The sequence below is a fragment of the Zootoca vivipara genome, chromosome 15 (assembly GCF_965207765.1).
Source record: "Zootoca vivipara chromosome 15, rZooViv2.hap1.1, whole genome shotgun sequence".
NCBI classification, from domain to species: Eukaryota; Metazoa; Chordata; class Lepidosauria; order Squamata; family Lacertidae; genus Zootoca; species Zootoca vivipara.
Genome location: NC_142598.1, coordinates 16829771 through 16856563, shown reverse-complemented (window position 1 = coordinate 16856563; position 26793 = coordinate 16829771). Strand labels below are relative to the sequence as shown.

Here is a 26793-nt window from a genome sequence, read left to right as displayed (position 1 = left end):
CGCAGTCTAAACTTTTCTTTCATCCCAGCCCCTTCACATGGGCGGGGAGAGGCAGGGAGGGCCAAAGGAGCAGGACAAGTCGCCAGATAGATCTGGAAAGGAACCAGTTTAATCCCAACCATCAGGAACAAGGACCTGCCAGCGAAGCAGGGGCCAGCCTCCTGAGATCAGGCAAGGAGATCTCTCTCTCTCTCCCTCTTCTGTAGCAGAGACAGCAGCTGCTGGGTGGAGCAGCCCTCCAGGGAAAATGCAGGACAGAAGCATCATCACCAAAGGCAACATGCAAGAGGCTGGTCTCCCTGCCACCTCTGATTCTGATTCTAATCAACAGGTAAAGCCTGGGGACTGTGCAGTTGTGGGCAGAGGAGACAAGGGATACAAGTAGATAAGGGGGGGGTAGGACAAAGTCAGCTGTCTCCTACTGGAATTAACCAATTCTACCGTTATTCGAAATCTGTAACTTTAGCAATACATACATTTAGCAGGTGGGGTTTAATTTTTCCCATCACTTTTATCTCCACGGGGGGGGGGGCTTGAGTTTTGGCATGTTGGGCAGCTCTTTAAAGGCACAGCAGGGTGTTGGGGAGAGAGAGATAACTGCATGTGGATCTCTGTTGGGGGACAGCCCTGTACTTTTATCGCAGGGTGAGAAAACAGGCACTTCCGCAAGCCACTTTATGGCGGGCTCTGTGTTGTTCGCGCAGGCAAGCTTTTCACAGCACCCACACAATACCGTCCACATTAAATTGCCGTCCCATATCTAACCCCACCATCAGTTTAATCCAGATTTGCCATTTCCATGGTCTGGGGGTTTCTGGTTTTTTACTTACGGGTCTTCTGTGTAAGTGAAATGGAGAAATAATATGGGGTGGCATTTTGATGGGGGAGGCATTGTGCGGGCGCAGCATAAAAATTGAATGTATGAGCAGCACCGAGGCCACAATAACCTGCTTGGAGGAAGAGTTCTCCTGAGCCCACTTTTGGAGTTTGGTTTCCTTCGTCTTGTTTCCACTGTGATGCTGAAGCAGCAGACAGACAGCCGCCAAACCCTTGTCTTGCCTCTCTGCCATGAAATGATGGAATGTTAGCACACTAAAGTATATAATGTTTCTCTCAATCTCTCTCACACACAAAACTCGGTGTCACCTTTGTTTGCCCAGGCACTCCTGTTGGGCTTGTTGCCTTGGGTCTTCTCAGTTTTTTTTTTACCAATAATAATAATAATAATAATAATAATAATAATAATATGTTTTGCAGCACTCACCTCTCTGTGGTGAAGCTGCCATCCATCCATTCCAACCATTTTGCATGGGGGAAAACACGAGTGGCCTCGATTTGTTGTTGGGGTCTGACTGCCCGGTTACGTGCTTATTAAAACTCTAGCAGCAGGTTCTTCGAGAGAAAAGCAGCATTGGGAGGGGGAGATCTGGAGCAGAGACACTGTCAGAGAATGGTGCTTAAGCCCCATTGCTTTCCTCCTCGCAATTCTCCTCACCTCCGAGCACTTTCGCTCCTGCAGGTAATGGTCTCTTTGCAAAGACCCAATGAAATGTGGTGGCTTCAGCCCTAGCATTACACAGTCACAGCTCTGGCCTGTTCATGTACCTACGGTACCCCTCTCCACACATCATTGTTACAAGCAGTCTTCTCCCAGACGGTCCCTTTTGAACCAAGAAGGGGCGAGTAGCTGGGGGGAGCTGAGCCCTCCCCCCATCTCTCTGCACTCCATCGTTGCAGACATTTTTATTCCAGCCCGTCTCATTTAATACCAAATGGGGTGAGTGGCCATCGTTGCGGGCACTTTTCTGCCAGCATGTCTCTTTTACAGGAAGTGAGCCCCGCTGGCAGGAAAGGTGTGTGAAGTGCAGAGCACTGCAAGGTAAGGAAGAACTGGGAGGTCAGGGCCCTCCAAGTGTCCCTATTTCCCAGGGACAGTCCAGGATTTACAGAAGCCGTCCTGGTTTCTAATTTGATCCTGGAATGCCCCACTTTTCCTTAGGACGTCCCCATTTTCATGGGAGAAATGTTGGAGGGTATGGAGTCATGTGACCCCCCCCCCCTGGGCCAAGGAGATAAGTAACTATACAACCTTTAGAAGACATCTGAAGGCACCCCTGTTTAGGGATATATATATATATTTAGTGTTTAATGTTTTATGATGGTTTTTATATGTGTTGGAAGCTGCCCAGAGTAGCTGGGGAAACCCAGTCAGATAGGTAGGGTAAAGGTAAAGGACGCCTGACCATTAAGTCCAGCCGTGACCGACTGGGGTTGCGACGCTCATCTCGTGTTATTGGCCGAGGGAGCCAGCGTACAGCTTCCAGGTCATGTGGCCAGCATGACAAAGTCGCTTCTGGCGAACCAGAGCAGCGCACGGAAACGGCGTTTACCTTCCTGCAGGAGTGGTACCTATTTATCTACGTACTTGCATTTTGACGTGCTTTCGAACTGCTAGGTTGGCAGCAGCTGGGACCGAGCAATGGAAGCTCACCCTGTCACAGGGATTAACCCACAGCGCCACCCTGATAGGCAGGGTATAAACAATAATAGGGACTCAGCTACATTAGTCAAGAAGCAGTGTTTTGAATGTGTTATAAACATGCAACACCAGATGGCGCCAGAGAGCACAGAAAAAATTCTATGTGATTCTCCATAGCGGGTTTTTTTCTTTTGTTATAACAATTTAATTTCTGGTGTGTTTATAGCAGGGGGAGTTTCCTGTGTGTAGATCCACCCAAGAATATCCCTATTTTCATCGGCTAAATGTTGGAGGGTATGGGCTATGTTCACACCCACTTTTTCATGTTTAAATAGGGCAGACAACACTTTTTTACATTATAGCCACATGTCTAAACATCATTTTGCTTAGCCCTTTAGAGGTGTCTTTGACAACCTGCTGCTCTGCAGATGTTCTGTACAATAACCCCTATCAGACCAGCCAGAAGGACACCAGTTTAGCAAAGGCTATTTCAGAGCATGCTATTTTATTAGATGTCACATATAATAGATATTGTTCTTCAAAATTTGCTGGCTTTAGCATCTTTGTCATTCTGTAGTTTTGATGACCTTTTGATTCCACCTCCACCCCTGTAAGGAAGCTGGAATTACTTACTTTAGGAGCAACTACCTTTCAAAATCACTTCCATTTTTATTTGGGTTCAATTACCCCATCCCCCGAGTGTTGTCAGCTGCACAGATGCCATGCCATGCATTTCCAGCATGTCCCCCTCTCCACAGAATCCTGGGAACTCTAGTTTACTGCTCAAAGAGCTGCAATTCCTAGCAGCCTCAACAAAAGAGTCCTTTGGTAGGGGAATGTGCTTTAAATGTATGCATGCAGCCTAATGATTTGGGTAAGGAAACTAAGACATCTTGTTGGGAATAGGCCTGTACATTTGAAGAGCTTCTGTGCTGGGCAGGAATCTGTGAGGAAGAAGCAGAGGGATAGTAAAAAAAAAATAAAGAACTAGCTTGGGCCTTTATAAGTCCCATGGGAGTGCTGTTTATATTTCCCCCCCCCTTAAATTCTGGCTGGATCATGCTCTCTGTGTTTTACCTACGTAAGCTACGCAACCATTAAGAACAAATTTTGACTATTAATTATATTTCAGAGTTCTATATTCCAGCTTTTCAGATAGAAGCAGTTTACAGGAATGCACCAGCCAAACATCAGCTTTCAAACAATTTGGCCAAGCAGAAGCTAAACTATGAGGTTAGACTAAAGAATTACAAATAAATGAATAAATACATGTCAATGTGAAGAAGGTGATAAAGCCAGCTCAGTTTCTGCTTCTGACCCTTAGGCTTTATTAGGCAACCATAAGCACTTCCTTGAGTAATCTGAAGTGACACTCATTTTATCACGGCACAGGAAAAGATTGTCATATATAATAGAACTTCATTTTTCACTTTGTTATGTATGGGTGCTGTGTTTTTTTCTTGTGGTAGACTTTAAAAAAAAAATCCTTATTGAAATATTAGCCAGTGTGGACATTTTCTGTTTAGTCTGCTGTTGCAAGGATCTGTCAATGAGTCGATTGATTGCACATTACATTATGAGGGAAGAAGAAGCCAAACTAGATGTTACTTGGCAATATGTAGTTCTCATTGTCGTCACACACACCCCGCCCTGCCATGCCAGCTACGGTACTTATGAAATCAAAAACAGCTATGACACATGAAACTATTATTTATTGCATTTATATCCCACCTTCCCCCCCCCAGGAGCTCAAGGCGACGTCCATTATTTTCTCCCCCTCCTCATTTAATCCCCACAACAACCCTGTGAGGTAGGTTAGGTTGAGAGGCAGTGACTAGCCCAAGGTCACCCCCCAAGGAGCTTTGTGGCTGAGCAAGGATTCGAAGTCTGGTCTCCCAGGTCCTGGCTTGACACTCTAACCACTACACCACACTGCGGTAGGAATTACGTCCTGCTCAGCTCAAACAGGAATGTACTCAAAAAGACAGGTCTGTGTCCCCAAGCAGGTGACAGTCTACATTTCAGCAGCGGGTGAGACAAAAAGGGGGGGTGAGGGAACGGGAGAGGTTCAGCTGGTCAAGGGATGCATATGAGCAGATACAGTTACATTCACTTATGTTTTGTTTCAGTTGGATATGAAGACCAAGGGCCTGAGTCAAAGACTTCGTGGAAAAGGTAGGCTTCTTGTCACCAAACATAAGGCACAAGGCACACTTCTGTGTGGTTTTAAGAATGTAAGCAGATCCCTGTTGGATCAGATCAAAGGGCCATCTAATCCCACAGTGCCCAATCAGATGCCTCTGGCAAACTGGCAGTCCAGACATGAGTGCAATAGGAGTCTCCCCATTTGTGTTTCCCAGAAACTGGCAAACAGTTGCTTCTAACATTGGAGATATTTGTTGGTGCAAAAGGCACATCACACCGAAACCAAACAATATTACATTCCTGAGCCTAATCTGTAAAGAGGCTCCGGGAATTGATATCCTGGGCTATGGCTGAGACAGGGGAGATGGAAAGGAATAGGCTTGCAGAGCCAAGATCCTTTCTCAACCTAACAGGGAGCATTCAAGATGTCACATCCTACATTTGAAGCACCTCCAGAGCACCTTTGAAGCCCACAACTTCTACCCCGGAATTCTGGGAACTGCAGCTTCCCCCTCGCATAATCACAATTCCCAGTTTCCTTAACAAGCTACAGTTCCCATGATTCTTTGCGGGAAAGTCATTTATGTTGGATGTGATTTAAATCTGTGGTGTGGATCTGTATTAGTAAGGAGGCTAGGTTACAATACTATGAACCTAGGAATAAGTGAGCACAGACAGGAATAATGTGTGTAGGGTATCACCAGGACCGGTGCGTCCATTTAGGCAGACTAGGCGGTCGCCTAGGGCGCATAAATGGAGGGGGAGCTGGCCAAACTGCCCCGCAAAAACCCCGTGCCACCGCCGCCCTCCCACAGCGTGCGTGCACGCTCCTCCCGCTTATGGAGGGGATTCTGTGAGCTCCTCAGCGGCTGCAGAGAACGAGCGAGCGGTGGCGGCGGCGGCAGTAGCGCCCGTAGCTGAAGCCTTTAGCTATGGGCGCTGCTGCTGCCTCCACCGCTCGCTCGCTGCAACCACTGAGGAGCTCACAGTGTTCCCTCCATAGGCGGGAGGGCGCTGAGCTCTCCTTTTGGCTTGCGGCGTTGTGCGTGGGGCATGACGCATGCGGCATGTCGCGTGTGCCGGGGGGCGCCAGAAGGCGATTTTGCCTAGGGCACAAAAAGCCCTAGCACCGGCCCTGGGTATCACTGACTACCGTATCACCAAGGCAAGCCTGACTACTTGAGTTAGACCCTGAGGCAGTTTAGTGAACCAGCCGTCAACTCAAGGGCTGTACTCCATATGAATGAAATGTCCTATTTCATACTTGTCAACATCAAAGCTACCAAGAGATAGGGGTGCATTTCTCCGTACATTTTATTCAAAGCCTCTCCCATTAGTTTATGTTACCTCTGGGTAAGCAAGCACTAAACGGGCTGCATGGTGGTCTAATTTCAAACATTTAAGTTAAACATTTGCATTCAACGTGTGAATTTACATTTACATTTCGAAATTTCCCTTTGAGAAGTTGATTGGAGAAGTTGGAAGTGGTTGATTTTGATATTTTTGTATATTTGTGACTGTTCTTTTCAGCTCAAATTGCAACCGTGAAGGCTGAAAACCAGCCTAGAAGCAAGAAGGCCGAACAGCTCAAAATGGAGACAAAGCAAGAGAAGGAGGAGGAGGAGGAGGAGGAGGAGGAGAAAAAAGAAGAGCGTTCTGGTCTCATTGAATTCTTTAGCTCCTATCAGGAGCTTTTCCAGTTCTTTTGTAACAACACAACCATCCATGGGGCCATCCGACTGGTCTGTTCTAAGAAGAACAAGATGAAGACTGCCTTCTGGTCGGTTCTCTTCTTCCTCACCTTTGGCCTCATGTACTGGCAGTTTGGAATTATCTACAGAGAGTACTTCAGCTTTCCTGTCAACCTGAACTTGAACCTCAACTCTGATAGGCTTACCTTCCCTGCTGTCACGCTGTGTACTCTCAATCCCTACAGGTAAGCCTGATGATGTGCAATATTGCCAGTTGGGGCTGACTTGAGCCTTGCGTGGTCTACTTCCCCCGCCCAGTGTTTTAAATTGATAAAGGGTGAAATATGCTCCATGCCCGATCAGATCAAGGGGGCGGTTCACCTGCACCAGGCATCCGTTTGTCTCAAGAGGCAACGAAGTGCACCACCGAGAACGAAGGCACACTGCTGGGGAATCACAGCGCCTGCTGCGGCTGCAGAAACTGGCAGTTCGTAACTACTGCCTCCTGTGCTGTTTTTGCTGCATTAGCGGTGCCAAAGTGACCTCGCTGGAGCACAAGCTTGGGTAGCGTGTATGGAGGTCCTGGGCTGCCCAGTCAACAAGACCCTGCTCTCAGCCTTGCTGATGTGGGCCAAATGAAAGCAGAACAATATGTTTGGCAGATTTTTCCTCAGGGTTTACTCCCAAAGCCTTTCTCACAAATGAGTATAGCCACAACACAGCAGAGGTTTAGGACCAGACTTTTCCTTCTCCTAAATGGGCTACCTTCCCAGGTTTATGTGCCCCATTTGACCCTCACTTCCCTCTGCAGCTCATGCAGAAACCGCCTTCTTGACCATTGGACCAACTATTGACCTAGTCCATTCATTCCACCAGAGCTTGTCTTTGCATGTAGAGGAAGTCTTCAACTCACCGAGGGTTTGAGACCCATTGGTTGCCCTTGCCTGGTTTAGTCGGTCCGTCGAGGCCATTCCCAGGGTGTGGCCGCTGTCGCTTGTTGACAGCTTCTAGGAGCCACAGGTGAGAGCCGAGTACAGGGTGAGGACCAAAGGTGGACAAAACAACCCCAGAAGGGGCATGGTGTGTCCCTCCCCTAACACCCCATCAACTGACCATCAAGTAGACCGTATTACCTTCTGCCCACCTTTCATGTACTGGATCCCTTGAGGTAAGTGTAGAGAAACGGACCCCTTGAAGCCCATTCTTCCATCTTTTAGGTACAGTGCAATTCAGGAGCAGCTGCAAGAGCTGGATCAAATCACACAGCGGACACTGATAGAGCTCTACAAATATAACATGTCCATGGAGCAGAAGAACTGGCAGGCCCAATCCTTGCGGAAACGCAGCTCCAGGAGCCTGTACCGCCACATCCAACGCCACCCGCTCTATAGACACAAGCGTGAGACCAGCATGGAGGAGAACAATCCCCAAGTGGACAAGAGTGACTGGAAGATTGGTTTCATTCTGGTAAGGATGACTTCCTATTCATTTGGTGCCACCTCTCTGCTTCTTCCTGCTCCCCTCAAACCGGTCTGCCATGCATGATTTTCACACACACACACACACACACACACCAATATTGTTTCTAAGTCCAGTATCTGTGCTGGACTTCAAAAGCTGGAAAGAAAAGAGAACTACCTGAAAATGATTTATAGATGGTATTTAACTCCAAGTAGACTTGTTAAAATGTATAAATCCAAATCAGATAAGTGCTGGATATGTAATGAGGTGGAGGGTACATTTTATCATATATGGTGGACTTGTAAAGGGGTATAAAAGAGTATTGGGAAATAATATAGAAGGAATTTTTAAAAATGTTTTAAAAGTACCTTTCCAAAAAAAGGAGGGGAGAGCCAGAGTCCTTTTTGTTGGAGATAATTCAGATGGAAATTGCCAAGTGTCAAAAGAGGTTATTTATGTATGCCACTACTGCGGCCCATGTTTTGCTAGCCCCAAAATGGAAAACGGGCGAGGTCCCAACTAAAGAAGAATGGCAACTTAAATTGATAGAATAAGTGCGGCTTGCAGATTTAACATATACAATATGAGAACAAGAAGAACATAGATTTAAAGAAAACTGGGAAATGTTTACTGAATATATGGGGGGGAAACTGTGTACATTTAATAACACTGGTAGCATTAAGGTAAATTCAACAGTGTAAATAAGTTTTGATAGATGTAAAAATGGAATACCGAATGGTTTAGTTTACGCAAAACATGCAGGGGTGTATGGTATGCAAATTGAGCCACGGAAAGAGAAGAAGGGAAGTCGTTGATTTAAAGTTGTTTGAATATTTTGAAATGTAAATTAGAAAAATAATAATTAAAAATTACACACACACACACACACAAGCTGGAAAGGACAATGACTGAATCTAACTCGGTGTCACTCATCTTCTCAAATGGTGCAGGTTCAGATTATCTGCAAATCCCCAGTTCATCAGAGAAACAAAACAATGCTTTTCATCAATAAAGATAATCTGTTTTTACTTTGGACGAGGGAATAGATGTACCATGGGCGTACCCAGGATCAAAACTAGGGGGGGGGCAAGGGGAGGGGCCAAGGCACGGAAGGGGAGGGGCCACAAAGTGGGCGGGAACAGCGAACTCGCGCTCCGCCGGGCTGTGCCCCTCCCTAGAAGCAGGGCTGGTGGGCAGAGGCGGAGCCCAGCCCAGCGGAGCGCGAGTTCAGCGTTCCCGCCCGCCGCGCCGCGCTCTCTGGTTCCCCGCCGCGCTTGGCCTTGCCAGAGGGCGCGACGGGGAGCTGGAGGGAGGGCGCAGCGCGGTGCGGCGGGAATGGCGAACTCGCGCTCCGCCGGGCTGTGCTCCGCCTCTGCCCACCAGCCCTGCTTCTAGAGTAGGGCAGCTGCCCTAACTTGCCGCATGGTGGGTACGCCCTTGAGATGTACAATTGATGTATCTGCATCACAGCTATCCTGAACAACCATATGTCTTATGACATTATTGCTTGTGTGACAACCAAGATTTGAGCCTCTCTCCTGCTTCCCCAACATTTCGTCCTTGTCAGGCATTTGGAACGACCCTCTTCCTCCATGTCCATGTGATCTTCCCATCCCCTTGTTTCTCTTTTAACCAGGGCCCACATTTCATCCTCTATGCCCTGGGGAAGTGGCCTAACGGGGTTGTTAACTTCCTTTTGCAGTGGAATGAAAACAAGACAGACTGCTTCCACCAAATGTACTCCTCAGGTGTGGATGCCGTCCGAGAGTGGTACAGCTTCCATTACATCAACATCCTGGCGAGCATCCCTGATATCAAAGACCTCGACGAGTCCAACTTCACAAGCTTCATCTATTCCTGCCGTTTCAACGAGGAGACCTGCAACAAAGCGTGAGTCCCCAAATAACTCCTGCTTTATAAACCCACCTTCCCCACCTCGGTACCTGTTGCTGGCTGGGACTGATGGGAGTTATAGTCCAAAACATCTCGAGGCCAACAGGCTAGGAAAGGCTCTCAGTGATTGACATGGGTCACTCACTGTTCCTGGGTATTTTAATTTTGGCCTAGTTCTGAAAAAAATACATGTTTGGTTTTTTAAAAATAAAAATAAAAATTACAGCATCTACATGCCACCTTCCCATCACAGATTCAAAGTGGCTCAAAAATTCAAAAACAACAACAACAAAATAGCTGATGAAGTAGTGGATTTCCATGTTAAAGAATTCACAACATGATCTGTGAACCTCTTTCCAAGAGCAGGGGTGGAAAATTGTCTGAGGGGCATTTTTCTGAAGAGAATTGGTGGGCATTAGCAAAGGGGGGGGTTCAGTACCTCTCACATTTAAAGCTGAATCTTTGCACTTTCTGAAACTATACAAGAAGCTAAACACAACCTCCCCGTCGAAGTGCACATTTATTCAAATTTTGCAATGCAGTTCTCTAGGCAAACAATATGTACGTACATTTGTGAAAATAACATATGAAAGAGCATTCAATTACAGTGGAACCTCGGTTTATGAACACCTCGGTTTACGAATTTTCGGTTTACGAACGCCGCGGACCCATCTGGAACGGATTAATTCACTTTCCATTACTTTCAATGGGAAAGTTCGCTTCAGTTTATGAACGCTTCAGTTTATGAACAGACTTCCGGAACCAATTGTGTTCATAAACAGAGGTATCACTGTAATAAAAATGGCTTGCAAAAATGTGTACATTGATCAGAACTGTCTACAAAAATGTGTTTTCATTAGGAGCAGGGCCGGGGCGGGGGAGTGCTAGAGTCCTGTCTAGTCCAGTTGCGTGGGATCAATTCCAATCTGTTACCTCTGAGGATGTTGACAGGCTGCCTTGACCCTTGCCCATCCTGGCTTATAAAAGCTAGCCGGGAACGGTTAGGCGATGGGCTTCGCGGGTTGATGAATGCTTCTCTCTGTGAGGTAGCCTTCCCAGACCCGCTGAAAGAGGCGGTTATTAAACCGCTTCTTAAAAAACCATCTTTAGATGGCCAACTATCGCCCAGTCTCAAATCTTCCATTCTTGGGCAAGATGATTGAGCGAGTGGTTGCTGAACAACTCCAGACACGCCTGGAAGAAGCGGACCATTTGGATCCCTTCCAGTCGGGATTCAGGCCTCATCATGGGACTGAAACTGCCTTGGTCACACTGGTTGATGATCTTTGGTGGGCTAGGGACAAAGGTGAGAGTTGTTCTGCTGGATCTCTCAGCGGCTTTTGACACCATCGACCATAACATCCTTCTGGACCGTCTAGAGGGGTTGGGAGCTGGGGGCACTGTCATACAGTGGTTCCGCTCCTTCCTCCTGTTCCGCATTCAGAAAGTGGTGGTGGGGGATGAGTGTTCGGACCCCAGGGGTCTCACTTGTGGGGTGCCTCAGGGTTCTGTCCTCTCCCCCATGCTTTTTAACATCTATATGCAGCCGCTGGGAGAGATCATCAGGGGGTTTGGGCTGGGTGTTCAACAGTATGCGGATGATACCCAGCTCTACCTCTCTTTCAAATCAGAGCCAGTGAAGGCGGTGAAGGTCCTGTGTGAGTGCCTGGAGGCGGTTGGAGGATGGATGGCGGCTAACAGATTGAGGTTGAATCCTGACAAGACAGAAGTACTGTTTGTGGGGGACAGGAGGCGGGCAGGTGTGGAGGACTCCCTGGTCCTGAATAGGGTAACTGTGCCCCTGAAGGACCAGGTGCGCAGCCTGGGAGTCATTCTGGACTCACAGCTGTCCATGGAGGCGCAGGTCAATTCTGTGTCCAGGGCAGCTGTCTAGTAGCTCCATCTGGTACGCAGGCTGAGACCCTACCTGCCTGCAGACTGTGTCGCCAGAGTGGTGCAGAGTGGTTATCTCCCGCTTGGACTACTGCAATGCGCTCTACGTGGGGCTACCTTTGAAGGTGACCCGGAAACTACAACTAATCCAGAATGCGGCAGCTAGACTGGTGACTGGGAGCGGCCACCAAGACCACATAACACCGGTCTTGAAAGATCAACATTGGCTCCCAGTATGTTTCCGAGCACAGTTCAAAGTGTTGGTGCTGACCTTTAAAGCCCTAAATGGCCTCGGTCCAGTATACCTGAAGGAGCGTCTCCACCCCAATCATTCTGCCCGGACACTGAGGTCCAGTGCCGAGGGCCTTCTGGCGGTTCCCTCGTTGCGAGAAGCCAAGTTGCAGGGAACCAGGCAGAGGGCCTTCTCGGTGGTGGCGCCCGCCCTGTGGAACGCCCTCCCATCAGATGTCAAAGAAAAAAACAGCTACCAGATTTTTAGAAGACACCTGAAGGCAGCCCTGTTTAGGGAGGCTTTTAATGTTTAATAGATTATTTTATTTCATTTTTCTGTTGTAAGCCGCCCAGAGTGGCTGGGAAAACCAGCCAGATGGGCGGGATATAAATATTATTATTATTATTATTATTATTATTATTATTATTATTATTATTATTATTATTGGAACATTTGAGGGCTTGTTCACACTTCCATGCATGGGTTTGAGAGATTTTTCATTTGCCCCACCGCTTTCCCTAGGAAACCCCGAGGATGACCACTGAGTCATAACAAACAATGATCGGGTTTTCTGCGGATGAACATTTGTTCCAATTAAACAGTAACAGTGTGTTTCCTCAGCGAAAACAGTGGGACAAAAGAAAAACTTTGACTCATGTCTAGAAAGTACAGGACAAGCAGAAGTTTGGACGAGCCCTGAGTGCCCTCCCAACCCTATTTTTCCCAGTATCTCTGTGTATTTGGAAACATGTTTTTGCTGTGAAACCTTCTCGTTCCACTCAAATGTGACATTTGAATGAAAAGCAGTCCCACCTTTGCAAAATCCTGCCTGGCAGCTTGGCAACCCCAGTTAAGGACTATTACAAGTTATGTCCAGGCAGCATACCTGCCAAGTTGCTGTCAGAGAAATAAGGGACCGGGCGGAAATAGCAGACTGGAAGTAGCGCTGCCGCCATTTTGGAACTGGGTGGAGCATGCTCAGAAGTGACTTTTGATGCTGCTTTGCCCAGTTCCAAAATGGCCGCCGTGCCAGAAGTCGCACTGCAGCCATTTTGGAACTGGGCAAAGCAGCATCAAAAGTCGCTTCTGAGCATGCTCCGCCCAGTTCCAAAATGGCCGCCACGCCACAATAAACCGGGAAAAAACAAAAAAGATCAATTTTTTCAGCTAGGAACAGCTGGAAAAACGGGGATTTCCCGGGGAAAACGGGAGACTTGGCAGCTATGCCAGGCAGGGTGCCAACTTGAATAAAATATTGGGGGGTCCAAATGGTCATTTGACTGGATTACCTGGGGAGCCTGGCCAGTCTTTTGTAATGATAAATACTTAGTTCCAGAGCCAGGACAGAGGCTCACACCGTATCTTAAATGTGCCCTTAAGACAGGATTTGTGAGAAAAGAGACAATGGGGAGGTTTCCCACTTTGACCTTGCAGAGAAATATCTGAGGTCAATTTGTTTAGGACTTTTTTTTTCTGTGGGGTTTCAGACATGTGGTTTATATATACAGTTATGAACATTTATCTTTTATACCTAAGACCTTAAAATTCTTATAACACAGCCATGTCAACAAATATCCCCACTCCCTGCCAAGAAGGAGGTTAACGGCACCCAAATGTTGTGGGGAGTTCACTTCTTCCATTGGAAGGTGTCCACATGATTCATTTGACACCCCTTTCCATGTGATGCTGAGGGAGCCCTGCTCTGCCTGTTACCCACCAAGCCAAATACAGCCCGCTGGCCATGTGTATACCCCCCCTCTCTGCTGCCAGATTCTTGGCCACCAGCCCCCTTGCCCCTGTTTTCCCCCCCCAGTGCACCACAAGCAGCAAAACAAGGAAGTGTATCAATTTCCCAGTGGGCTGCATTTGGCTTGGTGATAAGGGAGTACATGAATCAGGCCTTCCGTGACCACAGGGGTTAGTTACACTGGTTAGATTCCCATCTCTAGAACAAAAATACCATTTTTCCAGTGCAGCCAAGCCTCAGTTGTTTGGGTCTAGCTGGCAGGCTGACAAACCACCATTAGTTCCAGCAATTGTTTGCAGTACTTTGTCAACTCACCTTACTCTGACCTTCCTTTCTCAACTTGCCCCCCCCCTCCAAACCCACCTGCCGCTGACAGCAGGCTTCTTCACAAGTGCGCTGAATGCCGTTTATTCTTGTTTAAATTTGCAATATGTTTAAGCCTTGCTGGTTTGCTTCTGGGGCCGCAGACACTATTTATGGTGTAGACACAGCTTGTGCGTGGGTCATGCCCACAACTTTCACACATCCGTTGAATTAGAAAGTGCTTGATCTTCTCTGAGAAGGCTGATAAGTGCACCAAAGCTCCCCAGAGAAATTTTCAAACCCTGAAATTTGGGGTCCCCTCCAAACTGGTGCCAAAGTTTTGTAGGATTTTGTAGCACGAACCATGTTTGATTTTTTTGATGTTAACTACGAACCCCCGTTTGGTGTCTCAATTAATCAGTGGGGTGCCCTCTGCAAAACAAGGGGTTCACGCTACAAAACCCTACAAAACGGGGCTAATACCCCGGAGGACAGGATCACACTTCAAAATGACCTTAACAGATTAGACAACTGGGCCAAAGCAAACAAGATGAATTTTAACAAGGAGAAATGAGGGCACCAAGACAATGCCAAGGTGGCATCTCCGTGGTTGGCAGCAGCCGTGCACTGCATGGAACCAGTCCGCCAACCCAACTTGTTCCGTAGTGAAATACGTTGACTGTGCCCAGGCTGCTCAAGTGGTGTGTTAAAATTGCAAGGCCCATTAGAGTTGTTGCCGCTCTAATCATTCACAACTAATTATCTCTACACTGTTCCGCTTGTGTGACTTTTATACTTAACTTTAGATATATGTTAATGGCACAATAATTCGATTTATGTTATTCTCCATGCACTGTCCCTGTGCATTTATATACTAGACTTTACATTGAGCTCTAAATACTAATGTGCCACCGTACTGTTTTACTGGCAAATTAAAGTTATCAACAAAGGCATGTTGGTTTGGCTTCATTGGCATATAGTGGTATGCTTAATACCAACCGCTAGGTAGGTAGGTAGGTAGGTAGGTAGGTAGGTAGGTAGTTTGTATGGCATTCTTGGGGGGTATTGGTCCAATCTTGACCCCAGGATTGGACCAATAGTTTTTGTTTTTTTTCCCTATTGGCAGAATGTCAAACCAGCACAAAACCTTCCATCTTAAGACAGGCAAGCTGCAAAACTTGGGACTTCCACCATGACAGAAACTTCTTTTCCTCTCTTCCATTTTTAAAACAGGGGATTGATACCTAGGGCTGAGTTCTCATGCTGGCTTTTTTGCTATTGTGTTTATTTGGCCCCCCAGTGCAGAAATTGTGCTACTGTTGATGTTTGTTCATTTCTAATGGGCCAACGGAGTGGCCTGCCTTTTTCACTTTTGTTGAACTGAATTGTCTTTCTGGACAACTCAGTTGGTTAGAGCGTGGTGCTGATAACGCCAAGGTTGCAGGTTCCATCCCTGTGTGGGACAGCTGCATATTCCTGCATTGCAGGGGGTTGGACTTGATGATCCTCGGGATCCCTTCCAACTCTTCAGTTCTACAATTCTTCCATTGTTGACCTGGACACTTTGTGTTTCTTCTTCTCAGGAACTACACTCATTTCCATCACCCAATTTATGGAAACTGCTACACGTTCAATGACAACAGCAGCACACTCTGGATGTCCTCCCTGCCTGGGATCAATAATGGTGAGCAGGTGCTTGGAAGGTGGTGATGGATGTCGGAAGAGGCAACTTGAGCTATATCCTCATTCCCCTTTCTAAGCTGGCACCACATTCATCTCTTTCCTGAAATAATTGATTTTTCTTCCCATCTCCTGCAGCCACCACTTTCTGCCTTTCTTTTGCCCTGTTTTCTTTCCTTTCTTTCTTTCTTTTGCACTTTTGTGTGCTTCTTTTCTTTCTTTCTTTTTGGATAATACTTTTTATTCGGTTTTACAAGTTAAAGTTTACATTCAAAGTCATAAGTAATAAAAAGGTAAATAGACAAAGATTCACACAAATCTCTGGACTTCCCCCCTCACCCTTCCCTGGGTTCCATCCCTAGTCCTTTTCCGCTGCATATTTTAAGTTACTCCAACTTTTTAAGTGTCCCATTTATTCCTAGTTATTTTTACACTACAAGTGTTATCCAAATTTTGCTTAAGAGTTCAATTGTTTCCAAGGTAAATTATGAATTTCCTCTAGTCTTTGTTGAAATTCTGGTGTTCCTGGCTTCTGATTTTTCCCAGTCGTTTTCGCCATCTCCACATAGTCGATCAGTTTGGTCTACCGTTCCTCTCTTGTGGGAACTTAATAATAATAATAATAATAATAATAATAATTTATTTATACCCCGTCCTCCCCAGTCAAGACTCAGGGCAGTTGACATCAATAAAATTATAATAAAACGTAAAAGAAAGAAAAACAATTAATTAAGATTCGAGTTAAAATACAGTTTAAAATTTTAAATGCAGCCTCGTTTTAAAGTAGCCCATAAATCGAAACTATAAGGGGAGAAGACATAGGGGTCAGACAGAGTCCAACCCAAAGGCCAGGCAAAACAGCTCCGTCTTGCAGGCCCTGCGGAAAGATGTCAAATCCCGCAGGGCCCTGGTCTCCTGTGATAGAGCATTACACCAAGTCGGGGCTGGTACTGAAAAGGCCCTGGCCCTAATTGAGACCAACCTAAGCATCTTATGGCTCGGGATCTCCAAAGTGTTATTATTTGTGTTATTATCTTCTTTCCATCTCTCTTTTGCCCTGTTTTCACCTCTGTGCTTGACTGCCGTTGGCCTTCCCTGCCCTCTGTCTCCACAGGTCTCTCTCTAGTTGTCCGCACAGAGCAGAATGACTTTATCCCACTTCTATCCACTGTGACGGGAGCCCGAGTGATGGTGCACGGTCAGAAGGAACCGGCCTTCATGGATGACGGGGGCTTTAATGTGCGCCCCGGCGTTGAAACCTCCATCAGTATGAGAAAGGTGAGGTCAGAAGTAAGATATGAGACCTGGTTTCAGTGTGCAGAATTGTGAGGGAATGAGGGGGAAGCACGTGACTCCTGTCATTGGATTCAGTCACAGGTTACAAAAAGAAAATATAAACAAATGTGGGTTAAAGGTAAAGGTAAGGGGACCCCTGACCATTAGGTCCAGTCGCGGACGACTCTGGGGTTGCAGCGCTCATCTCGCTTTATTGGCCAAGGGAGCCGGCATACAGCTTCCACGTCATGTGGCCAGCATGACTAAGCTGCTTCTGGCAAACCAGAGCAGCACATGGAAACGCCACTTACCTTCCCACCGGAGCAGTACCTATCTACTTGCACTTCGTGCTTTTGAACTGCTAGGTTGGCAGGAGCTGGGACCGAACAATGGGAGCTCACCATACCTGCCAAGTTCCTGCCAGAAAAATAAGGGATCGGACCGGAAGTAGCAGACCGGAAGTAGCGCTGTCGCCATTTTGGAACTGGGCGGAGCATGCTCAGAAGTGACTTTTGATGCTGCTCTGCCCAGTTCCAAAATGGCTGCCGCGCTGGAAGTTGCACGGCAGCCATTTTGGAAATGGGCAGAGCAGCATCAAAAGCCGCTTCTGAGCATGCTCCGCCCAGTTCCAAAATGGCCGCCGCACCAGAATAAACCGGGAAAAACAAAGAAATCCGTTTTTTCAGCTGGGAACAGCTGGAAAAACGGGGGTTTCCTGGGGAATACAGGAGACTTGGCAGCTATGGAGCTCACCCCATTGCGGGGATTCGAACCGCCGACCTTCTGATCAGCAAGCCCTAGGCTCTGTGGTTTAACCCACAGCGCCACCCGCGTCCCAAAGTAAATGTGGGTTACTTTCCCATAAAACTAGAAATAGAGAGAGGAGCTGATTTGGCCAGAGAAACAGCTGCAAATCAAAGAGAAGGAATGCAACTGTGTTGATCTGACATATTGTGAATTAACTGTCAGGAAACAACAAACCGTCTTGGAGGCACCTACAGCGATTGCACAGAAAACGGCAGCGATGTGCCCGTGAAGATCCTCTACCAATCCCGTTATACTGAGCAGGTATCTACATTTGACTCACCCGCTAATCCTTGCCCTGTAATTGGCACCAGGCCAACCCTGTTATGATTACGATCCTTATTTTGATTTGCATTACATGCCTATCCCCGTAGGTTTCCCAGGGTCTTGCTAACGCTGCCCTGGGTGGTGACAATTCTCCTTTTACTTCGCCTAGGTCTGCATTCGTTCCTGTTTTCAGAATAGCATGGTGGACCGGTGTGGTTGTGGCCATTTCTTCTACCCCTTGCCCACCGGAGCAGTTTACTGTGACTACAACAAGCATCCCGCCTGGGGTAAGTGGAGACAAAAGGTGGGGGGGGGAGAAACCCACAATCTCACCTGTTTCATATCCAAGGTGCAAGGTGCTCCTGTCCTATGCACGCAGCTCACACAATTACTTTATCGACTGTCCCTCTGTCTCTGGACTAGGTTATTGTTATTACAAACTCCAGGCTGAATTCAAAACAGGCACCCTGGGATGTTTCGCCAAATGCCGGAAACCTTGCAAGTAAGTCAGCTTCAAAACCTGTGCAGTTGCATTCCTGGGCCTGGTCAAATTCCACAGAGCTTGCTGGGCAATAAAAAAAATATTCAGTAAAATGGAGCGGAACAGGATTTTTGTTTTTTGTGGGTTTTTTGTACCCAACTTATCATTCCATGCTGGTTTCCCAAACTCGGGCCTCTCAGCCCCAGGCTTTCTTCAGAAACCCGGTAATGCTGGGTTCTTCCATTGCCTCTTTCCTCCAGCTGATGTCCCGCCTGATGTCAGTGGAGTAGCATAGCGGGGGGGGGGGGACAGGACAGGGGACACCCGGTGCTGCCGCAATACAGCTGCACACTTCCGTCGCTGGGCTCCCTTGAAAACGGCTTCTCCATACAAACCAGAAAGTGACCCAATGGAACAACTCTTCTTTTCTTATCTCTGTGGCTCCAAACTCCTGGGTGACATGGATGCCACTAGACCACTGAATCTGCATGCATACTCTATCCATTTCCCTCCCTTCCAATGTGGCCCCAGGCACTGGCAACCCACGCTATGCCACTGCCTGATGTGCCACAGGTGGCCTAGCTCGGCGTATGACATAGCTGAGCCATGCAGGCTGGGCCTGGTTCAGAATGGTACCAACAGAAGAGCAGCATTATAAAAAACTTGCACCCTTATGGCATACCCCTCAAGTACCTTGATTTTTCCAGAATTGGGGAAGCCATCACGCTTTCTGACTTTGAATCAGGACATCCCAATTCCAAGGCTTTGTTCCACCAGCAGCAGCAGCCATCACAGTGTTGCCCCAGTAGCGAATTCTGCCTCTCTGCCCCTTGCAACATGGCAGCTGCCTCCGGGCTTGGTGGCGTGCCTTGATGATGTCATTTGCCAGGGTGCTGCAGAGTGCCAGAGGCAGAGAGACAGGCTGGGGTGTGTGGAGAGAGGCATGGGCTTAAAAGAGCTGCAGTGCAGATTGGAGCCAGCAGTGGCAGTTGGTGAGTCTTGAGTGACCAGCAGGATGGGGACAAGGGTAGGGGGAAAGGGGAAGAAGACTGGAGCCCAGCGCTAGGGTCCTACCCGGAAATGTGTGAAGTAATGAAGAGGGGGCACAAGCGCTTCTGAGCATGCATCAAGTATTTCCGCACATGCCCCAACAGCCAGAAACACCTTGCATTCCTCAGATGAAAATGTCCCGATTTTCATCTGAGGAATTTTGGGAGGTTATGTTACAATCCTTGATACCCACGAACATGGGATGCATACCTGCCAAGTTCGGGACGTAAAGATCCGGGATCGGCAGCGCGCGCATGACCGGAAGTTGCGTGACGCAACTTCCGGTGGCGCTTCGCCCTTCTATGGGCACCAGAAAATGGCGGCGCCAGCGCTGGAAGACGCTTCCGCGCATGACCGGAAACACGTAAAAGCGACTTCCGGCGCCGCCATTTTCTGATGCCCATAGAAGGGCAAATCGCCACCGGAAGTCGCGTCACGCAACTTCCGGTCATGCGCGGAAGCATTTTCTGGTGCCCATAGAAGGGCAAAGCGGCACCAGAAAAATGGCCGCCGGGCAGAAGCCGATTTAAGGGACAATACCGGGATTTTTCACTAAACGGGAGACCGCCGGGAAACGGTAAGAAAAAAGGGGTTTTCCCGGCGGAAACGGGATACTTGGCAGCTATGGGGATGTGAATAAGGTCCCCTGGCAATGTGCCTCTAAACTTCTCGTATGCTTTTCTCTTTAGGGTGACAGAATACCAGTTGGCAGCTGGATATTCACGATGGCCTTCTGCTGTCTCTGAGGTAAGCAGATGATTTCCTGCTTCCATGCATACGCGCATGCACACCTAAGAACTGCCATGGGGCAGCTACATGTTTTGCAGAAATGCCATAGCTGCCAAGTCTCCCGTATTCCCCTGGAAACCCCCGTTTTTCTAGCTGTCCCCAGCTGAAAAAACGATTTTTTTTTTGTTTTTTCCTGGTTTATTCTGGCGCGGCGGCCATTTTGGAACTGGGCGGAGCATGCTCAGAAGCGACTTTTGATGCAGCTCTGCCCAGTTCCAAAATGGCTGCAGTGCGACTTCTGGTGCAGCGGCCATTTTGGAACTGGGCAAAGCAGCATCAAACGTTGCTTCTGAGCATGCTCTGCCCAGTTCCAAAATGGCGGCAGCACTACTTCCGGTCTGCTACTTCCGGTCAGGTCCCTTATTTCTCCCACAGGAACTTGGCAGGTATGAGAAATGCATGTACGAAGCGTGCTTTTTTTAAAGAAAAGAAAAGAAGAACCAATTCAGAAGGAACAAAATAAAACAATTCCTTCCAGTAGCACCTTAGAGACCAACTAAGTTTGTCATTGGTATGAGCCAGCCCAACACGGCTACCTACCTATAACATTTCAGAAGGCTTCAGCCTTTCCCTGCAGCAGGGAGTCCAAAAGTATGTTTCTATCAAACTCACTTTTTGAGGATACTGGGGTGGGGGGTTGGCAGCCCCGTGGGGCAGGCTACCAGAAACAGTGGAAACAGAAAATCAGAAAGAGAAGAACTTTAAGGAGGAATGGGGGGAAATTACTACGTATTTAAGAGAACACTGTAAACAACTAAAAACTTTGGCAGGATTTGAGTAACGCTTGTAATGTATTAAAAAACTAAGGTGCAAATGGATGATTAAGAAACATAGAGAAAATAAGTGAAGCAGTTGAAAAAAGTTTGATAGTGGTAACCATGGAAGGGCGGAAGGAAGTCAAAGGATTCAGGGAATCCTAAATGTTGATGTTGATGTTTAATGTTTGAATTTGAATTTAAATTTGCAATGTAAAACTCAATTAAAAGAAAGAGGAAACAGTGTCGGGGAGGGGGAGACTAAGTCGTCGTCGTCCCCCCACTGCTTTGCTATAAATTCCCCACCCCCAGGTGGATTCTTTTCTTGTTGGGGTTCAGTTACATGTATTTGTGTGTTTCTGGGCTGCCTATAATGATTTCGTTTCTATTTTATTTATTTATTTATTTATTTATTTATTTATTTATTTATTTATTTATTTTGCAAATGGTTTCAGGCCTGGGTGTTCCACATGCTGTCACGGCAAAACAAGTACAACATCACATCCAAGAGGTAAGAGCGCCACCTGCAGTCAGAATAGAAAATCAGCACCGGAGATGCAAAGGTCGATGAAAAATGGGGGAGAAACAATGAGGGTCACAGGATGCTAAGCTATATTGAGAGGGGAGAGTGTGGTGAATTCTAGGATCAAGGAAGAAATTGCTTAGGGACAGGGCTTAGACTAGATTGCAGAAATTAAATGTATGCTTTCTGAAACTATGGAGATTAATTGGACGGGGGACCATGTGTTGAGATTCCTGAACAGCAGAGGCGAGCTCCAGGGTCCCTTCGAACTCTACAATTATATGATTCTGATTTCTGGTACAAGAAGCAATTTAGTAATCCATTCCTCTACATAATGTTAGAGACTCAAGGAGGCTTACAGATACAGGTGAAACTCGGAAAATGAGAATATTGTCGAAAAGTGCATTTATTTCAGTAATGCTACTTTTTGTTTGTTTGTTTGTTTGTTTGTTTGTTTGTTTTACAAATGTTTTATTTTGGAAATTCCACAGTAATAAAACAAATAGTTACAATAATACAAAAATAAACAAAAATAAAGATCTCTATTACATTTCATTAATTACATTCCATTTATAATTGAGCCGCCTAACGACAAATAATTACAATTACAACAAATAAAGGCTTGACATATCTTGCTTTGCATGTCATGCATCTATCTCATATATTGGTTTCACCTTTTAAATTGCGTTACTGATATAAATGCACTTTTCGACAATATTCTCATTTTCCGAGTTTCTTTCAATAAGAACAGCTGAAAACACAAACACACACTATTTTAAAAATATACACTCCAACAAGTCCTGTTTATCAGCAACCACAAGTTGCTGACTGCCCTAGACAGACAGTTTGCGGGTTTCAGGAGGTGAAGTAGGAAATTATAGTTTCTGAACAGATGCTCACACTGTTTTTAAACATTTGGCATGTTATGGGGCAGCTTAATTCGAGTTTCTGAGATAAAGTTCAGAGAAATGCTGTGGATGGGGGTTTGTGAATTGGGAAGGAGTGGGCGTTTTGCGAGAGATGTAGGTTATAATCCTATCGCCACTTACCTGGCAATAAGCCCCACTGCACTGAATAGGATGAATACTCATTTATAGGACTGTGCTGCAGGATATTGATTGAGCCAGAACTTTCCCTTTTTTATTGCCAGGAATGGAATTGCCAAAGTGAATATATTTTTTGAGGAGTGGAATTATAAAAGCAACGGGGAGTCTCCTGCTTTCACGGTATGTACGGTATTCCCTTTGTTGTCACATACAGTATTGCCAACTGCTCCCCCTACCACCGTACCACCATTCGTGACACCAAAAAGCCATCATCCTTTAAACGTACAAGCTTGTCCAGGTGGTCAGTTCCTGGAAATAAAAAATATGCCAGTTGTTGTTCATTGCCTGGGACTCTAGCTACCTTCTTCCAAATAAGTGCTTCTGTTTCAGGTACATTGCACTTCCCTAGTTCTTTAAAAAAAAACACCAATGTCATTATTGTTGGTGGGGAAATGTGGCTCTCTGCCCCAAGGAGCAACATGACTGCATTCTGCACCACTTTTTGGAATGTACTATAGTTAGAATGTCATGGGCAAATGCTAGAATAATGCCCATCCCTTGGCATCGATGAATTACTTTATTTGTTTGCCACCTTCCCTACCGTGCTCAAGGCAGCTTACAGCATATGAAAAATTGTGTAACAACAAACATGCCCAAAGTAGTCATAATAAATAAAGCATCAAAAAGAGCACAACCAAACTGAGCAATTTCGACATAAATCCTAAAATCCAATATAAATATACAAACATTTAGAGCAGGCATGTCCAACAGGTAGATCGTGATCTACCGGTAGATCACTGGACGTCTGTGGTATACTGGTAGATCATTGGCTCCCCCCCAAAGAAGCTGAACAACTGTGGCTCCCTTTGAAAAAGCTTAACATTTTACCTCCTCCCTGAAAAAACTCAAAAAATGGGCCTTCCTGCTAAAAAAAAAGCTCAACAACTTTGACCTGAACCCCCAAAAAGGGGGTAGATCACTGCCAGTTTTTAACTGTGAGTAGATCGCAGTCTCTTGGGAGTTGGCCACCACTGATTTAGAGCAACAACCTCCCCTAAACAATACCCCAGCCCAAGGTTCTGTTCAACGGGCTCAGTTTTTTGTAGTTGGAGTCAGTCAGAGCCCCACCCTCTCAGGCCAGGTGGGGAAAGGCCTGCAAGGCAGGGAGCAGGTCTTTCAGGACTCACAGCCAATATGCTGAGCGGCACAACTTCCCTGCCCCCATGCCTGCTAACAGCAGCCCCTGCAAAGATGTCTTCCTAAAGAAGCTTAAGCTAGCTAGTCTCAAGAGAAGTATCCTATTCCCCACATCCACATACCCCATTCCCCACATACCCAGCAAGAAGTCTTGAGATTGGTCACTTTCAGCATCTGAGAGTGTTCAAGCCAAGCACGGGCACAGGAGCTAGAGTAAAAATGCACACACGATCCCCAATCCTTTGTGAACGTTTTGACAGTGAGCGTTCTCTAGAACCTCAGCAAGTACTTGACAGTCGCTGCCGGATTTTGCTGTAGCAGTCAATATTTGACAGCATGTAGTAGATGATGTCAAAATTTCACACCAACATGACCTGCATCATAATTTAGAAAAAAAAATTATATGGACCTCATTCAGTGAATCGAAAGAGGTGACTGTAAAAGTATCACAGCAATTTCGATTTTGAAGCGCAAGTGTCAACATTTGGATCCTATGTAGACATTAAAATTTAAATGTTCTGGAGTACATCTCCAGCTCCCAGGAGGCAAGAGCAACATAGTTAAAGGTAAAGGGACCCCTGACCATTAGGTCCAGTCGCGGACAACTCTGGGGTTGCAGTGCTCATCTCGCTTTATTGGCGGAGGGAGCCGGCGTACAGCTTCCAAGTCAGGTGGCCAGCATGACTAAGCCGCTTCTGGCGAACCAGAGCAGCGCACGGAAACGCCGTTGACCTTCCCACCGGAGCGGTACCTATTTATCTACTTGTACTGCGTGCTTTCGAACTGCTAGGTGGGCAGGAGCTGGGACCGAGCAACGGGAGCTCACCCCGTTGCAGGGATTCGAACCGCCCACCTTCTGATCGGCAAGCCCTAGGCTCTGTTGTCGGGAGCAACATAGACACTCCTCATTGCAGTTACACTGGATATTGTGATCTCTTCTGAAATGGAGTTCACAGAAAAGGTGATCTAGGAGAGTCCCAAGGGAAAAGATGTCAGCCTTTCCAATCTCTATCACTGGCTAAGATGTTTGAGGAGCCAAATTTCTTTCTTGAGCATTGTTTTTTTAAAAAAATAAAATATCCCCTTGTTCTGATCTTCATTCTGCAGGTGGTGACGCTGCTTTCACAGCTGGGAAGCCAGTGGAGTCTCTGGTTTGGGTCCTCTGTCCTCTCGGTGGTAGAGCTGGCTGAGTTGATTCTGGATTTCGTCGCCATCACCTGCATCCTGACTTTCCACCGGCTGTACTTGCACAAATCCTCTGACCTCCACACACCCAACAGCCATGACCCCACCTCCCATGCTGCATCTCCTGCCACCGACGCCCCACAACGCGCCTCGTCGCTCGAGTCTGAAGTTGCTGCGCTACCATCCTACAACAGCTTGGAATCGCTGTCCCTGCACAGAGTTGCCTTCAGGAGAACAGAGTGAGGGGCGCCGGGCCAGAATGGCTTGCACGAGCCCTTCTTCTTGAAGCATTGAGATGGACATGACTGCCGGCAGCTCACTGTACTTTTCATACTTCCATGAGGCAGATTGGACCGAAAGGTCTTCTGGGAGGTTATTGGCAGAAGGAAGTCATAGTACATATATAGGGCCCAAGTGGCTTGGAATGACCTCTCTGGCTGCTTTGCAACTTTGCTGTATGCAGCTACTGTAATCTGTATTTCAGATTGGGGTCCCCAATGTGGCACCCTCAGACACAGAGAGAGAGAGAGTTGCCATCTGCCCATCCCTCCCAATTGTTTTGTTTTGACCATGAGTGACATTGGGCCGGGGAGAAAACAAAACTCAATTATCCACCCACCCCTCCTTTCCCCCAGAATGTCCCTGGGCCCATGCATAAATTGTTGGGGGGTTCCCCCCTTCCCTTTGGTGTATATTTTGTTTTGCTTTTTACTTTGCTTGGTTTTGGGGTGTTTGGATTGGCTCTTGTTGCTGTTTGGTTGTGGAGTGTGTTCTGGCCACTGGGGGGAACTTTTTTTTTTGGTCTGTGTTGTGTTTTTTTGGGGGGGTTGCTGTTGATGGAAAGCATCACCGTGTTTTTTTTTCCTTCTGTGAAATGGGTTGTTCCCAGGCCCCAAAAGGTGGCAGACCCCTGATCTAAAAGAACAAACCCGAAACAGGCGGTGTATCTGCTAGGTCTTTGTATGCACAATGAGCAAGAGTCTGGCAGGAAAGAGAGCATGAAGAACGAGGAACCAACCCCCTTCAGCCCACACAGATTAGCACGGTCTTCAAGGGAAAACTCTCTACCCATTTTGCCTTCATTGCGGCCATTCCCAGCAGATTCCTTTGCATCTGGAGAGATGCAGGAAAGTCAGTTTAGCTGGAGTCTTGCCGCCCTATGCAATGCATACATTTTTTTTCTGCCTAAAGACAGGAAATGGGCCTTGCTTCTGCAAGCTTGCTAGACAAAGGCTTGGCGGCATCTTCCTCCATCCCACTAGGAGCCCGGGGAGTCCTTTTATCGTGCAGCAGTGTTGGGATATGTAATATGAACGGAGAACAGAAATGCGGTAGACCCGAGAGCTCCTGCTATTAGAACTGAGGCAGTACTGTGAGGCCCGGCATGGGCGTCAAGGAAAGGACTAAAATGAGAGCCTGTAAAGACCAAGTTCACCATGTTGGAGGCATCCATCTATGTCCCTCAGAGCTGGGATGCCTCATGCAGCACTGACAGACAGGGAGGCAGGCAAAGGTGACAACTGTAGCATCAGGGGGGAAACTGAGAGGGAGAAGGTAAGGAGAAGGTAAGGAAGCTCAGGAGAATCCAAGGAACATCACAGCCCTTCCCAGCCCTGATTAGGCACACGGCACTATTGAATGGTGTTATACCACAGCAGGAACACCACGGAAAAACACCACGCTGGTAAAAAAAAAAGAAGTGTGAATTAAATATTTGAGTGTGAACAATGAAGTGTGCCTCCTCATTAAAGGGAAACAACCTACATTGTGGGATCAAACTTTTTTTGGGGGGGGGGACTAGCTTCTTTCAGTTTCTCTCATCTCACACAAGGGATTTTGTTCTGCTCCATTCAAAGGTAAATCTTCTAGACCGGGCTTCCTCAACCTCGGCTCTCCA

The 26793-nt window shown here is 46.9% G+C and overlaps 1 protein-coding gene across 3 annotated transcripts; it reads left to right on the top strand.

Annotated features, from left to right (window-relative positions):
• The first annotated feature begins 203 nt into the window (after positions 1–203).
• Positions 204–26628, top strand: SCNN1A (sodium channel epithelial 1 subunit alpha). 3 transcript variants are annotated; one of them, XM_060269158.2, is made up of 15 exons: positions 204–331; positions 1829–1879; positions 4609–4654; positions 6155–6560; positions 7533–7782; positions 9479–9666; positions 15428–15528; positions 16639–16802; positions 17769–17867; positions 18040–18157; positions 18294–18372; positions 20091–20148; positions 21401–21456; positions 22619–22694; positions 24819–26628. In XM_060269158.2, exons 3-15 carry the CDS (start codon positions 4615–4617, stop codon positions 25137–25139), a joined length of 1956 nt encoding a protein of 651 aa, XP_060125141.2. In that variant the 5' UTR covers positions 204–331; positions 1829–1879; positions 4609–4614; the 3' UTR covers positions 25140–26628. The 3 variants fall into 3 exon arrangements, with proteins under 3 accessions (XP_060125141.2, XP_088515136.1, XP_034953096.3); XM_088659010.1 differs by having other exon boundaries at positions 1520–1879; XM_035097205.3 differs by lacking the exon at positions 1829–1879.
• The last annotated feature ends 165 nt before the right edge of the window (positions 26629–26793 follow it).

Coding starts and splice junctions, on each gene's coding strand:
- SCNN1A (XM_035097205.3), top strand. CDS start 248: ATGCAGGACAGAAGCATCATCACCAAAGGCAACATGCAAGAGGCTGGT. Junction 16,803..17,768: donor CCTCCATCAGTATGAGAAAG/GTGAGGTCAGAA, acceptor ATTAACTGTCAG/GAAACAACAAACCGTCTTGG. Junction 20,149..21,400: donor GGCCTTCTGCTGTCTCTGAG/GTAAGCAGATGA, acceptor AAATGGTTTCAG/GCCTGGGTGTTCCACATGCT.